The sequence below is a fragment of the Rhinolophus hipposideros genome (genome assembly GCF_964194185.1).
Source record: "Rhinolophus hipposideros genome assembly, chromosome: 16".
Lineage (NCBI taxonomy): Eukaryota > Metazoa > Chordata > Mammalia > Chiroptera > Rhinolophidae > Rhinolophus > Rhinolophus hipposideros.
In genome coordinates this window covers 30,210,454-30,225,292 of record NC_138062.1, presented here as the reverse complement: position 1 = coordinate 30,225,292, position 14,839 = coordinate 30,210,454, and the positions used below count along the sequence as shown (strand labels likewise).

Below are 14,839 nucleotides of genomic sequence, written 5' to 3'. Positions count from 1 at the left end.
TTGTGGGCAGCGCCCCCTGCAACTAAGCAACAGCAACTGGACCTGGAGCTGAGCTGCACCCTCCACGGCTAAGATTGAAAGGACAAGAACTTGGCTTGGAAAAAGTCCTGGAAGTATACACTGTTCCCCAATAAAGTCCTGTTCCCTATCCCCAATTAAAAAAAAAAAAATCTTTAGGAAAAAAAAAGGAAATTTGGTCCCAGGGTTCATGGAGCTTATTAGTCCAGCAGGGGTATTATAAACTGATCTAAGCCATTTTGGTTATTTATAATCAGGTATTAGTAACTTCATATGATTAGAGCTAGCTGAGAGCTTACAGGCCTTCTACCAGGGGTATGTTCCAGGTAGTTCTGACTGAATTGTGCCACTTATTTGCAGGCAGGCACAGCATTAGTTGTACAACCTGTTGCTGTATACTCAATGAAGTCACAGCTGTGAGACAAGCACCTTGCTAGAAAGTTTCCCTTGAGATAAATGTGGCAGGGTTCGAATCCTGGTTAGGATTATGTGACAATATGAATCCAGATCTGGGTAGAGCCCTAGGCTGAGAACACTCATACTAAAGGCACAAGATGCTAGGTTTGTGAGAATCTTCTACTTTGTTCTCCCAAGAATGGAGATAACCTGTATTTCTAGTCTATCGTACACCGTTTACGGTGTTTCTGCATAGTTTTAACACTGCATTCTACCAGTGAAAAATGATTTCTGCATTGTTGTGCTGATTAACAAACCTCGTGTTGATCAGAAAAAGAGATAGCTGAAGGCATGTAAGACCTGCTTCTAGAGAAATTCTTAACCTATGTTGGCCATGAACCCCTTTGGCAATCTGATAAAGTCTGGACCCTTTGCAGAATTAATCTTTCAAAAGGGTAAAATGCAAAGGAAAGCAAATATAATGAAATACAGTTATCAGAAATATTTTTAAAGATGTATGATACAGTAATATGTGCTTTTTTATTACAATATTAACTATAAGATCTAGTGTTGGGAATCATTGCTTTAATTTCAGATTTGTGATGCATGTAAATGCAAAGTATTTGCAACAATTGTGATAATGGAAATAGCTGCAATTTTTTTTATTGGTCACAAAGTCATTGCTAATACTGTATTTAATTACCTACATTTATAATTGAGGGTAATCACTGAATTTCAGAAGTTAGCAAAAATAAACATGTAACTTTTTTCCTATCCATTTTCATAGACGCCCATTCATTCTGGCCAGGTTAAGAATCCCTGCTCTAGAGTGTGCATTCTTGATTACAGTCTTTCATATGCTACCTAATCAACCCTGGAGTATATATTCATGATTAGGGTATCAAATATTAACTGATTATCCCTACATGTTGATTAAAACAGTACTTGCATCAATTGCTTTTTTTCTGTTTTTCTGTGAGTTAATAGGGATGATGAGACTGTACATAAAGAATATAGTGTGTGAAGAGTTCCATAGGAGAGAGTTATGAAGTGTAATGGGATTATGCTGAAGTGTTTTAAAGTAAAGGCGAAAGGGTCATGTCTAAAATAAAGACAATTATGATAAGGGGATCTAGACAAACTTGAATTCAGTGATGTATGCTATGGCTGTTAGAAAAAAAATGGGGAGAAAGAATGACAGTTACAATTACCGTGTAATTCTTAAGGTTGGAAAAGACATTCCAGAAAAAGATATGATTAGGGCTTTGTTCTGTCTGGTTCAGAAATAAAAAGATGTTTCAGATATAGAGAATAGCGTGATGGTGGGGGTGGAAGGTGGCAAGGCCGAATGGAGTCACACATAAAGGAGGGCAAGGCCTGGAAGATTCTCCTGTATGTGAGGGACATAATTATGTAGTCCCAGTTGTAAGCACTTTACACATGTTACGTTATATCATCTTCACAACAATCCTATTCTTATTTGCATTTCACAGATGGAGGAACAGGCAGGGAGAGATTAAGTATTGTGCCCAGAGTCAAAACGAGGCCTTGTCTGGCTCCACTGGACTCAAAACAACTCAATACAAGATTACACTGATGACACTGTGGAGGAAAGATTAGGCACGACTGGAGATAGGAAAATCAGGTCAGAGACTGTTAAAATGATACTGGCAAGAGGTAGATTTCCAGCTTGGAAATCTACACGTTTATGTTTTCAAGTTAGACAACAGCCACAAAATAGGAAATGAAAGTCCAGTGTTTCTGAGTAGAGATTTTTACCAGCTAGTTTTAAATATGTGCTTGGCTGGATCAATTCCTGTGTTATAAGTATCTCTCCCCCACTGAAGAGTGTTCATTATGGGCAGGATTTCTTGTAATCACCAGTGAATGTTTACAGTAAGCACCCCCTTAGTCACTTGTCTAGATGGGAACGGCAAGTGGAAAGGTTCCCAAATGTTACACTGCATAGTGACTAAGCTTACAGTTGTAAAAGATACTTAACACGTTGTCACACAGCAACAGAAACATTCAAAATCTGGCTTATTTGCTAGCAATGAGTTTGAGAAAACTCAAGACAAGTAGAAGGGAAAGTTTTAGGTCAAGGGCAGACTAACAGTACATTCAGGATCTGGAGCAGGATTGATCCATCTTTGATGTAAAATACAGCAGCCACCGCAGTGAGTCCTGACTTCCTGGGGCCAGGAAAAGGTTTCCAGCAATATAGTGAGTTCTCTAAAAACAGATTCAAGAGGGCTCAAAAAAGTGTGAACTTGTATGACTGCCTGGCAGACAAATAACGAGAGTCCATAGTTCTTCACATTATACATGATTGGAATTAATGGGAGTTTATAAAACATACCTAATGCACATTTTGCATTTACAGAGGGACTAAGTTCCAGGTCACAAAGCTTGCTATGACTGAGCCCAGGTTCAGCTGGTGGCCTCATTGATTGGACAGATGTTTCTTAGGAGCCTGTACGTGGATGGTGGGGAAGGCCCATAGATGTTCATTCCCTGCACACCCACCCATGCAGTCCTTCTAGCTCTTTCATTAGTCTCACAGGCCCCGGAAAGATGCCTCTTTATCTCACACTCCCTGATATTTTTGGTCAGAAGTATTGTTTTTAATCTACCATCCAGCAATGAATACTTTCAGGTCAGTCAAGAGTAAATGTTCAAATTTTTACCCTCATAGTCGCTCAAATATGTTCTCTGCATTCGCGTTTTTTCACTTCCATATGTTTATTTTTCACTTTCATATTGATAGACTGTTGGTCTGATTTAAACTGTGTTTTCTGAATAAGTAGCTTCTGTTTAAGTTTAGTTGTTAATTGCAGTTATCAAATCGTAGGCTGGACAACAGAAGCGATTCTTTCATGTTCTTAATACTCATCCCTAGGACAAGCCATTAATTGGAAGGACAAGCACTTTCAAACAGCCACATCAGGAAAACTGAAATTATTCCTTTAGGATGCATTGGCTAAATGCACAGATAAAATTTTCATGCTATTTCACTCAGGTTTTTGATATACCTTATTCAATAAGGTGGTTAAAAGGTATTTTTATTAAATCATATCATGAAGTATTTATTTCAATTACAGTCAATCCATCTCATTTTAAGATATAAAATAATTAATATCTACTACCACTTGTTAACAAAAAGCACTTTATGCCAACTGCTAGAGTGGTTTACAGTTCTGTGTACTCTTCTCTTTCATGAAATACATACGGTACTAGGAAAAGTCTAATCCGATGCTTAAAAAGTTAATGGACTTCTCTCTTATTCTTGTTTAGTTATTTTTAAAAACTCAGTATACCAGAGTTTGATACACAAGTTACAGGAAAACTATGTCTTTATCATACTCCTTGTTTTGTAAATAGCTTCTAGTTTTAGTTGCACATTAACTTTTATTATTACAAATCAATGAGGAACAGCATATTGACCTATTTTGTCTTTTATCCATTTAAAATTACAAGATGTAGATAATTTAAATTCCTACTTGATTACTATCTAGCTTATAAAATGTATTCCGTTATTCTTCTTGAAGTGAGTGTTAAAACTTTTATTGAGATTTTAAAATGAGGTCAGGTTATTTTACAGAAAATTTGTTTGATTTACCCGGCTTTGTTATAATAAGGGAAGATGTGATAAGATACGTAAGATAAAAATTTGACAATAAAGCCACATTCTAGTTAGCTTTTCCACATATTTAATTAGCTAAATATGCAGCTTCAGTATTTGGAGGAAAATATATTTAAAGCATGTCATAAGATGAAATCATTTTCTCAAATAATACTATTTTGTCAAAGGTATAATAAAGTTAACAAGATTTGATTTTTCTCAACCCTTTCTGGGTTTCAGAGGTTAAGCAAAGTTCCACAAAGTGAAACAATAGCAAATGTAATTAGCTTGATAAATTATGATAAAGTCTCTGCCATCTGTCCAAGAAGCTGAGAAAATGAGTACACTGTAACCTGGGTCACAACTCCTTTTGCAAGTCAGGTAGTGTCCAGTTCTTTGCTTTCAGGAGACCGAATTGATTCATTAGCTTCTAGATCATTAAAAATAATATTTGATGTTAGATCACTATGTGATTTTGGAGGGGCTGGGGGGGGAGGTACCATGACAGTTGTGCAAAGATTTGAATGATGTTGCTCTAGCAAGCAAACCTCCTTCCAGTCCCATCCGCTTATATGTTTGAGCGAGGTTTTTAGCACTTCTCTACAAAAGGAAACAGGAATGGAATTAACCCTCAGAGCTGTCTCATTGTAGTAGTAAGTCGTAGTCACCCCATGGATTCATTTCATTAAAGGTACTTCTTCAGTGGTTTTTACTTCTTATGTTTATCAAAGTTTGTGATATAATTGTTTTGTTCTGATCAATTATGTGCTACTAGTAATTGTATTGATAGTTCAATGCAGAAGAAAAATAACCACAGGAATTAAAAATCTTAATTTATGTAGATATTTTTGCAGAAAAGAGTGATAGAGTAGTTAACAAAAAACTTTGTGTTAGGATAAAATACTTTGTGGAAAGTGGAATGGAAATACGAGTTTGTGGGGAAAAGGGAAGATATAAAATTGCTGACTATTGAAGAAGAGTTTGTTTTTTTTCATTTACAAAAATAGCTGACAATATCAATAATAAAATATCAGTACCCAAATTTGCAAACATTTATAGTACTTGGACACCGATAGGTATGTTAAAAGAAATTTTATTTTACAATGCAACATTTCAGAAATTATATCCTTTTCAGCTATTTGAACTCATTTTTGAAAAATGTTATATGACAACTTAAAAATGAATAAGGAGTCAACAAGGTTTTTGGGGGGTATGTGAGCAAAAAAGCTTCAAGATTAATGTGTGCATACCTTGATTTATTAATCTTAGATGTATATTCATTGACTTCCTGAAGAAGATTATATAGCTTATCTATATAGTCTTTTTACCTCTTTTACTGTTTGATTTTTTATATTATTTTTATTTCTGTTGGCTATTTCTGTGATGTTTTTACTTAACATATTAAATCAACTTTAAACATCTCTTTACTCTTTCTTTATCAAGCTCAGGATCCCGCCCTTCCCCTTTCACAACCCACTTGCTTTATTCATAGGTTGACATTATATTACATGAATGTATGTATGTATCATTCATCCACCTATTCATCTGCCTGCTTGCCCACACGTCCATTCACCCATCATCCATACTCATTTATTTCAGTGCAAGACCAAATAGTGTGTTAGGATTGCTTGTCCTTCTCTTGGTTCATTATCACAATCCATGCGCTCTTTGATGGAATGTGTTCTAGCATAAACTTTAAATAAATTCTTTTCTTAAGTTCTACCAGTTGCATCAGATTGTGCCACATTTTTGTTTGCTTTATATTTGGACCACAAATCACTTGAATAGCTTTTTATGTTTCCTGCAATTTTGTTTATTTTTTATTCTGCCTTTAGCTTCTTCTTAATTTTTCTTTGTCTCAAATTCTTAGCTAGATTATTCTATTAATTTCCTCCAACAATCTCTGTTTCAGAGCCTTCTGTCTTCTGGTTGTGTTCTAGACCTGCTCTTATATAACTTTTATCTGGAATTCAGTGAAGAATTATTAACATTTTCCAGCTCTTTTTAATTTTCAGATCATGGTTTCTTAAGGAAACTGGTAGTTTAGAGTCTAATGTGTAGCAATGCGGGAAGGACACAATATTGACAAAGATACGCATAGAAAAAGTGGTGTCTGGAGATTTAAGGAGAGGCTTATAAGGGAAGATTTTGCTTTAGACAGGATGTAGCCATGGTTAACCTAACTCCTAGTCTCTCATTTCAATAAACATTCATTGAATGCCTGCAGTTTGGCAGGCACTGGGCTAAATTTAGGTGCTGAGATATCAAGATGAAGGAGCTGGTGTGGAGGTAGTCGACTCAAACATACCTGTAAGCAGTTGGTATGATGTAATAATTACCGTGTTACTATTACACGGTATTATTAATGTTACCGTGTTTCCACGAAAATAAGACCTAGCCGGACCCTCAGCACTAATGCGTCTTTTGGAGCAAAACTTAATATATCACCTGGCATTATATTATATCATATTATATTAAGACCCGGTCTTATATTATACTAAAATAAGACTGGGTCTTATATTAATTTTCGTTAGTTGCTTCACTTCTTTTACCCCATATAATAAGTACGATCATACTGTCCCAAGACGGAATAGGTGTTTCAGATAGGAAATGGATTTAACAAGTTCATGGGGGAGTCAGCTGATCCCCATAAAAGAGAGGTGCGATTGGGAAAAGCCACCAAACTTTAACATTTGTAATTAGTCAGTGACAGATCTAGTTACCACAGCAGAGTATAAAGCACCATCTGGGGGTGTGTGGGAATGTTGTCCAACAGCCCTCTGCCCTGGAAGAAAACCATATGACTATGCCTGGGGAGATTTTAAACTAGACACCTGAGTGCCTTGTGTCCTCTAGATACCAGCCCTTATTCTGGAGTTTCCTCCAAACTAGTTCACCAAAGAGTAAAATAAGACATGTGCATCATCTTGTCACCAAAGTCAAAGGCATTTATCTCATCTTACTTTGGAAAGAGATTCTTTCTCTCTGTTGGGATTTTAGGAAGCCCATACACAAAACTCCCTTTTTCCCCTACCCCAATTCTGAACGAAGGTCGTCACGGGGATCAGTAAGTCCAAGAGAGGAAGCATACAAGTCAAAAGTAAAAACACTAACGCCTGGTGCTTATTATGTGCCAGGCACTGTTCTCATCTTCATAGCAACCCTATGAAATAGGTTCTCCTCTTGTCTATATTTTACAGATAAGGGAAACTGGGACGAGGAGAGCAGTTAGTTGCTCAAGGTCACATAGTAAGTGGTGGAGCCGGGATTCAGAATCAGCAATTTGATTCCAGAGCCCAATCTCTTTACTACTGTTTTCCTGCATCTCATTTCACCTTGGTTCCTGATAGAGCTGTTGGAGAAAATGGCTTTAAGGGCGGTTGGCCAAGTGAGCTTCCTGATCCCTCACCCCTGAATTAAAGCCTTAGCCAGGCACAGGCCCTCTGGACAGCTGCAGGCCCCCTGTGGAATATGGGGGAGCGGAGTCCAGTTCATTCTCTTGAAGGCCACTAGTTTGATAATTCACCCTTCCTTTCCTCAAGAGGCAGAGTGAGGGCCTTAGACACCTCAGGAGTGCTACTTGGAGTTCTCCCACATGGAAACCCGAGGAATGAGGAATAAAGTATTCTCTCCTTAGCCCTCTCGCTTCATTTAAGACCAAGTGTTTTTTGGGGGGAGTTTGCATAAGTTGGGCAAGAGCTGGAGAAAGGGCAGCCTTCCCCCAAACCACAAGATTTCACGTGAGCACCGCAGCTCAGCAGCTTCAGCTGTGGGCCGCTGTGTGTACTTCCCCAGCTGGGCCTTCCTAGTTTGTAGCGCACTGGCTCATGCTGCCTACTTTATTTGGAGGCAAGGGACAAAAACAAATAAAACACCCCCAAACCCCAAATCAAGTCATTTTAAACAGGCATCCTTCCTCAAGTTTCCTGAAACAAGCAACGCTGTCTTTAACTTGTTCTCGGGCATCATTTGCCATTTATGTATAGGGAGAAGCAGAATGTGAAAGTAGAAACAGCAGAATGTGACAGTAGAAATACTTTTAGAATCAGAAACTTAGGTTTGAATCTCAACTTTGCTACTGAACAAATTATTTAACCTCTCTGTGCTATTCTCTGCTTATTACTTTATAAAAGAGAAAATGTAAGACCTACCATACAGGGTTGGCGTAAGGATTAGGCCTAAACTTACACTGGGTATTTGACACACAGTAACAAAAGGTTACTGTGCTTCTGTTGTTAATAAAGACATGAAAAGTACAGACTTAAATTTGTTGAATGCTTACAAAAACAATTTGAACAGTTTTATACAAGCAAGTTTCTTAGGCAAGTCTTTTAACACTGCTGGGAAATGGGAATACTGATGAATACTTAGGTATTTCATCTGGTTATCTGTAGACACACACTTGTATGTATGAAGGTGAGTGCACAAAACTAATCTGCAAGTATACCTCCCACATGCAGTACTGGTCTCCTATGTGTTGTATGCAAATTGAATTTTAATTTTAATAATTCATATCCTCATTTACTCTTATTTCCAAGAGTCTAAATTTATATTCAAAAGCTTGCAATGCTTTTTTCTTTGTCTTTCAAGCTAATACATTCAGAGATTGCTGCTGCTTTCTTCAAAACACTTTAGCTTGGTTAAGGGATTCCATCAGCTCTGAAGGCATTGTTTCTTTAAGAGTTAGTTGGTTGTATCATGGAACATGAAATAATGAAAGGATGTAGGTTATTTTTTTTGTTCTCTAAGATATTTCCCATGTGCTGTGTACCTGTGCCCCACACTCCCTCCCTCCTCTGTGTTGCACTAAAATGAATGTATTTTGCTTGCTTGTTAGATAGGCTTGATAATCTCTTCTACCTGGATACCTGTCTCTCCCCTTCCCTTCCCCATATACCACTTAGTTGGTTTGGGGACTGGAACACATTTTCATCATGCTTGTTTGCCTCTCTAGGAAACCATAGTTCATGAGGGAGGGAAGGAGGACACAACAAAAACATAAAAAACTAATGAAGGGAAGGAAGAGCCATGGTATGTAATTGACTTTAGCAACTTGGTCCTGGAAAGAAAATGTAGTATTGATGATCTCATAAGACCTACAAGTTTTGATTTTGTCTCTTCAGTAGAGTATTGCTTCAACCTTGGTTTGAATCCCCAATCTAGTATCGTTGACCTTGAGCAAGTTACTTAATCTTTCTGAGCCTTAGTTTCTTCACATATAAAATGAGGAGAATAGTAGGATCTATTTTTCAGGGTCGTTGTGAGGATTAAAGAGAAGAGCACATGAATGCATTTACAATAGTGCTTGGACCTGGTACGAGGACGAACATGTATTGAATCTAGATTTGAACCCACGTCTACCTAGCTCCTAAGCCATGTTCCGCCTAAAACCCTTCATTGGCTCCTTATTCCCTACAAGATAAAATTCAGTCTCCTTAAACAAGAAAGGCTGTCCATAATATCACCTCTCCCCAACTCTCCAGAATTATGACCTGATCAGGTATGTGGTTTAGGTCCATACTGAGTGAGTGGAGAAGAGACTGGAGTTGCAAGAGCACAGTTAGGAAGCTATGTGGTAGATAGATCTAAAGGAAGATGACGAAATAGGCATCCCCGTGTCTGCTGCCTAACCGTGTGGCTCATTCCCTTACTTCCCATAGGCTTCTGAGCAGATGCCACTCCATGAATCTTCTCCTGACTACCCTGTTTAGAATGGGAACCCAGCTTCTCCATGTCCCCCTTCCCTGCTTTATTTTTTTTCCATAGCACTTATTATATTACATATTCATTCATTCACTCATTCATTCATTCACTCACTTGTTCATTCATTCATTCTATTGTGATAGAATTTATGCTCTTAGAGGAGTAGGGTTTTTGTCTGATTTGTTCAACACAATTTCTCCAGTACCAAGGTTACCATCTGTCTTATAATAGATACTCAGTAAACAAGTAAATATTGCTGAATGAAAGAGTAAATGGCTTTGAGAGACATTTGAAAGATGCAAACCATATCTCAGGAAAGGGATAAACACAGCAATCTTCGGTTAGTTAACTAAGCAGTTTATACTCTTGTAAGTAGTGAAGAATTTAATGGGAGAATGTTTGGAAATTGAGTTACTACTTAAGGAAGCTAAGGAAATCTTTGCTAAGCAATGGATTTAGGGAATAATTGTAGTAATGAGCCAGAAATTCCAGTTTTGCTCCACCTGCTAGCTGACTTGAAGCCCAAGTTAACTTATATCATGAACCAAAATTACAGCGGTGATATCTAACATTTATTGAGCATGGATGAATGTACATGTAGTTCTGGGTCTTTGATTTATTCTTTCAGTGGTAGTGTTTTCAAACCCCTCTACATCCTGAATGCTATTCTCCAAAATACTCCTCTCTATCAATGCAACTTTTAAATTCTTCAAGATTGAATGGAGTATTCCAAATGTTGAGGAAACAATGAATGGGTCTTTTAGTGATATTTGTACTTCTTAAAGTTGGCTAGATAAGTAAAGATTAATAAGCCGCCTTTGTGAGTCTCGTCAGTGTCTAATTTTTCAGTCAGGTCAGCTTTATTCCTTAAATGCATCGGGGGAAGGGTGACAAAGAAAAAATAATGATCATTACACAGATTGTTGTTTGGTTGCTGGTACTGCCAGCTAAGTCCAAAACAGCAACAATATCATTACGTAGTTTGGCCGTATTAGAATAAGCTCTTTGTGATGTATACATCCGTTACAGAGTAGGGTGGAGTAGGATCTTGTTAAAATGTTAAAAAAGATTCCAAATATTTCTAATTGTGAAGGTTTCAGAAACTGAAATCGTTAAAATTAAAAGAGGTGATGGTATTTGGGTATGTTTGATTTTGGTAGTTGACAGCAGTAATTGATTTATAACTTGTCATTCTACTGACATTGCTTCGGGTTTTACACATACACAATACTTGGTGGTTTGTTTTTGGATCCAATATTGATTTTATTTTTGTCATAGTCAGAAGTATTAATAAAAATTTCCAAAGATCATTAACATGTAAAATCATCACTAAATATCTTCTTCATATGGTGACATTCTAAAGGTTAGGAACATAATTTGACTTAATTTTCTGGTGTAATTTATTATTTAAATGAGAAGTGAGCATTAGCCCCTAAATCAGGTCAGTAAAAATAAGGAAGTGAGTACATTATTCATAGATAACAGTTCTATCCAAAATATGCAACCACATCGTTTGTTGTTTCCCATGCTATCCTCTTCCTAAAAAAGCATATCCGTCTGTGTTGATTGCCCTTGGCTGTTAATATCTCCAATACCTAGACAATCACCATTTGGGAAACAGTTAATTGTTGCAGGCAAGACAAATCAATGGATGCTAAAATTCATGGGTGAAAGTCTGATGAGAGATGGTATTTACATAGTCTCCAAGTCTCCCTGCACAAAAAAACTGGTACTGTCACAGTGGAGAAAATGAGTAGATAACAGCCTTAACCAAGTGATCAGTTCCCATTATCAGTAATGAGACGTGGACATCATTATGTGCCTTTTGGTGTGATGCACTGACAAGGGCACATTACTTCTGTGCTGTGTTTGCCAAAATGTATAACCTGAATTTAATCATGAGGAAGCATTAGCCAGACCCAGATTCAGGGACATTCTACAAAATAATTATCCAGTACTCTTCAAATATCAAGGTCATGAGAGTCAAATTGTCACAGATTGGAGGAAACATGGTAACTACATATAGTGTGTGATTCTGGAGCAGAAAAGGACATTGATAGGGCAATTGACAAAAAATTTGTGTAAGATTGGCTCTAGATTATTTAATAAATCTTAGGTTGGTGAATTTCCTGGTTTTGATTTTTTTTTTTTGGTAACTGTGGTTCTATGAGATGTTAACACTTGGGGAAGCTGGGTGAAGGGTACACAGGAATTCCTTGTACTATTTTTGGAATGTTTTATATGCCTGAAAGTATTTCAAAATGAAGTTAAGCCACAACAGCAACAGAAAGTAATTCAAATCAGCTGACAAACTAAGACTTTCATGCTTTTACTTGTGATGTTTCTTTTGATTGGTTAGGGATGGTTTTCTTTGCTTCCTAAATCTCCACTGTGATCTGGATAGCTGAGGTTTTTTATTAAGGGATTTTGGGATAAAGCAAGGTGTTGCCGGATTGGATTGCAACTACACTTTGAAAGGTTTTGTTTAATTAATTAATTTACTTATTTATTTTTGTACAGAGCTGTAATTACATCTTTGGGTTTCCAATGGCTCTCCAGGTTACTTGAGCTTTACTGCTGTAGCCATCAGAACCCCTAGCTGGAAACTTAGCTCTGTAATTAACTTACCAGTTTGGTTCTGTTTTTATGTTCTGAATTCAGGTTAGTCCCATGGATTCTTTTGCTATGTGTTGTATATTACTGACAACTTGTTGGTTGTCTCTTAGGAAAAGCTGATTTTTGTATAAAAATATTTCATTTAAAATTGAAATATCATACTAAATATCTTATTTTTCTCTCAGAAAAGACAGTCTGGAGTTTTTGTATACATAATGAATAAGTAAACTTACACAGGCATAAGCACCAAGTGGTAATCTTTTATTGGGTAATAATTAGAATGGAGAAAATTAATACATTGGGAAATGTTTCTGTTAGCAGGAGCAGTGTTAATATATGACTCATAGATCTTAAGTCTAGAAGAAACTTGACGAGGCTGTTTTGACCAGTGTGGGAGAGGAAAAGACCATGGACTTGGGAGTCAGAAGACCTAGTTTTGTATCTCAGTAACGATCACTGCTAATTATTGTGTTTTGAACAGGTGATTTAACTTTTCTGAGCCTTAAGTTTCTCATCTGTAAAACTGGAATAATAATAACATCTTTCAAAGTCATTGTGAGAATTAAATGAAGTGGCATGCAGTGTACCAGGGCTAATGGGGGCATTTCATATACCCAGGCTTTGTTCTGACCTCCAGCTAGGTTTATAACTAAGCCGTCTGCAACTGATGAGAAGCTGCTTTGCTTATAAAGTCCTATAAAAAGATGACAGCGTTGGGGTGATCACTTCGTAAGTTATACAAATGTCTAATCACTGTTATACACCTGAAACTAATATACTATTGTGTATCAACTGTAATTGAAAAATAAAACAATTATTTAAAAAAAAAGATGATAGCGTACGTCGGTAACCTCTACCAGTATCTCACAAGTCTTTTTGTTGGGAAGCTTCTCCATATCTCTTACTCCAAAGAAATTATTTTCTTTTATGTGTTAGCCACATAAGCTCTTACTCCAAAATCTGTTAGACAAATGTCACTCATTTGCTGGGCTTTCCTTGGAGTTTTAGTGTTCTTATCTGAAATCATTTGACACAAATAAAGTATTAAATTTATTTTAGAAAAAAATCTTTTTTTTAATTAAAGTTTGTCTTATGAGACAAAGGGACAGGAAAATGTACAGACAATTGGAAGGAAGCATTTCCATGCACAGTTTTCTTTCAAGTTTGAGGTTTGAATTGCCATTTGATCCTCTGAAGAGAGACCAATTGTTCCTAAAGCTCCAGTCATTGTTTCTGTTTCACTCTAGTTTCCAAAGTACTTTCATTTATCCTTAAAATTTCAGGTTATGTAAGTGACTGTCATTGTTTTTAGAAATTACACTGAAATGTTCAGAGCAGAAGGAGCATGTCTGCAACTGACTCTCAGATGGTTAAGGAAGAAATAATATACGTGTGTGTATGTTATGTATATGTACATCTTTATATGGGGGAGGGGGAGAAATGATATTGCAGTTGTGGCAATGTTAACAGTTGGTGAATTTGGGGGATGGGAGTTCTTTGTACTTTTCTTATAACTTTTTTTCTAAATTTGAAGCTATCTTGAAATTATATTGGATTGAGTTATATTCCAGTACACTGAGATGTAAGCGAGTGGCAGTTTCTGAGGGAGGGAGGTTAGAAGCACCTGGAGAGGCATAAAAAATAAGTAATAAGTGTGTAATTCAGTAAATAGTAACTCATTGGCAAAAGAATTAGTTGTTCCTTTAATTTAACCTTTTTTTCCCTTAGCCAGAACAGAATTCTTTTTTTTTTGTAGACGGGCCTGTATAGATAGAGAGTAAGCTGCTGCTGTATCAAAGCAGAGAAAACTACTTGGAAGCAAAATCAGATGATAAAAAGTAAAGAATTTAAATATATATATATTTATAAGACATATACAAGTATAAGCAAAATGTATAAGGCAGAATTTATGACTTTAAAAATTATCCAGTATTCAGGTAATCTCTCTTCTACCTGAGAGACACGAATCAGTTTTCTACAATTAGCACTCTCCCCTACTAGTTAATAGATACTAATTGAACCTTTATTTTAAATTGCTATTTGATTTCATAGTTAACATTTCATATTCTTAATAAAAATTTATATGATGTTTATTATAATTTTGCCCTTCAAAAAGAACCTTCTAAACTAAAGAAAATTTTTTAACCCTCTCTCTTTTCTTTCATGTCAACGATAACATTTCTTTGGGGAACTCAGAAGCCAGCCAAAGGTAAGAGATTTGGTGTATTATGCAATGCTTGTAAAGATCTTATGTGCATATTTTTGAAGTACTGGTAAATTTCTTCTCAAAAGTATTTTCTCTCTGTCGCTTTTGTAAAAGTAATGTAGGCTGTCCGTCTGTTCATAAATGCGAAGCCGTTTATTGGCATAAGAGGGACTGGAGGTTTATGGAAAAACTGTATTTGTACTTTGACCAATTCTGGCCAGTCTCCTGGCAGCTACAACACAGATTCCTTTTGTGCTCTGCTGTTCACCATGGACTGG

The 14,839-nt window shown here is 36.6% G+C and overlaps 1 protein-coding gene across 2 annotated transcripts in view; it reads left to right on the top strand.

Moving 5' to 3' along the window:
• KIF13B (kinesin family member 13B) overlaps nt 1–14,839 on the top strand; it is a 168,513-nt gene that overhangs the window by 34,496 nt on the left and 119,178 nt on the right. For both annotated transcript variants that reach the window (XM_081076318.1, XM_081076317.1), the window contains exon 3: nt 14,552–14,564. In XM_081076318.1, the coding sequence (XP_080932444.1) occupies nt 14,552–14,564 (13 nt within the window). The remainder of the gene's footprint in view (nt 1–14,551; nt 14,565–14,839) is intronic.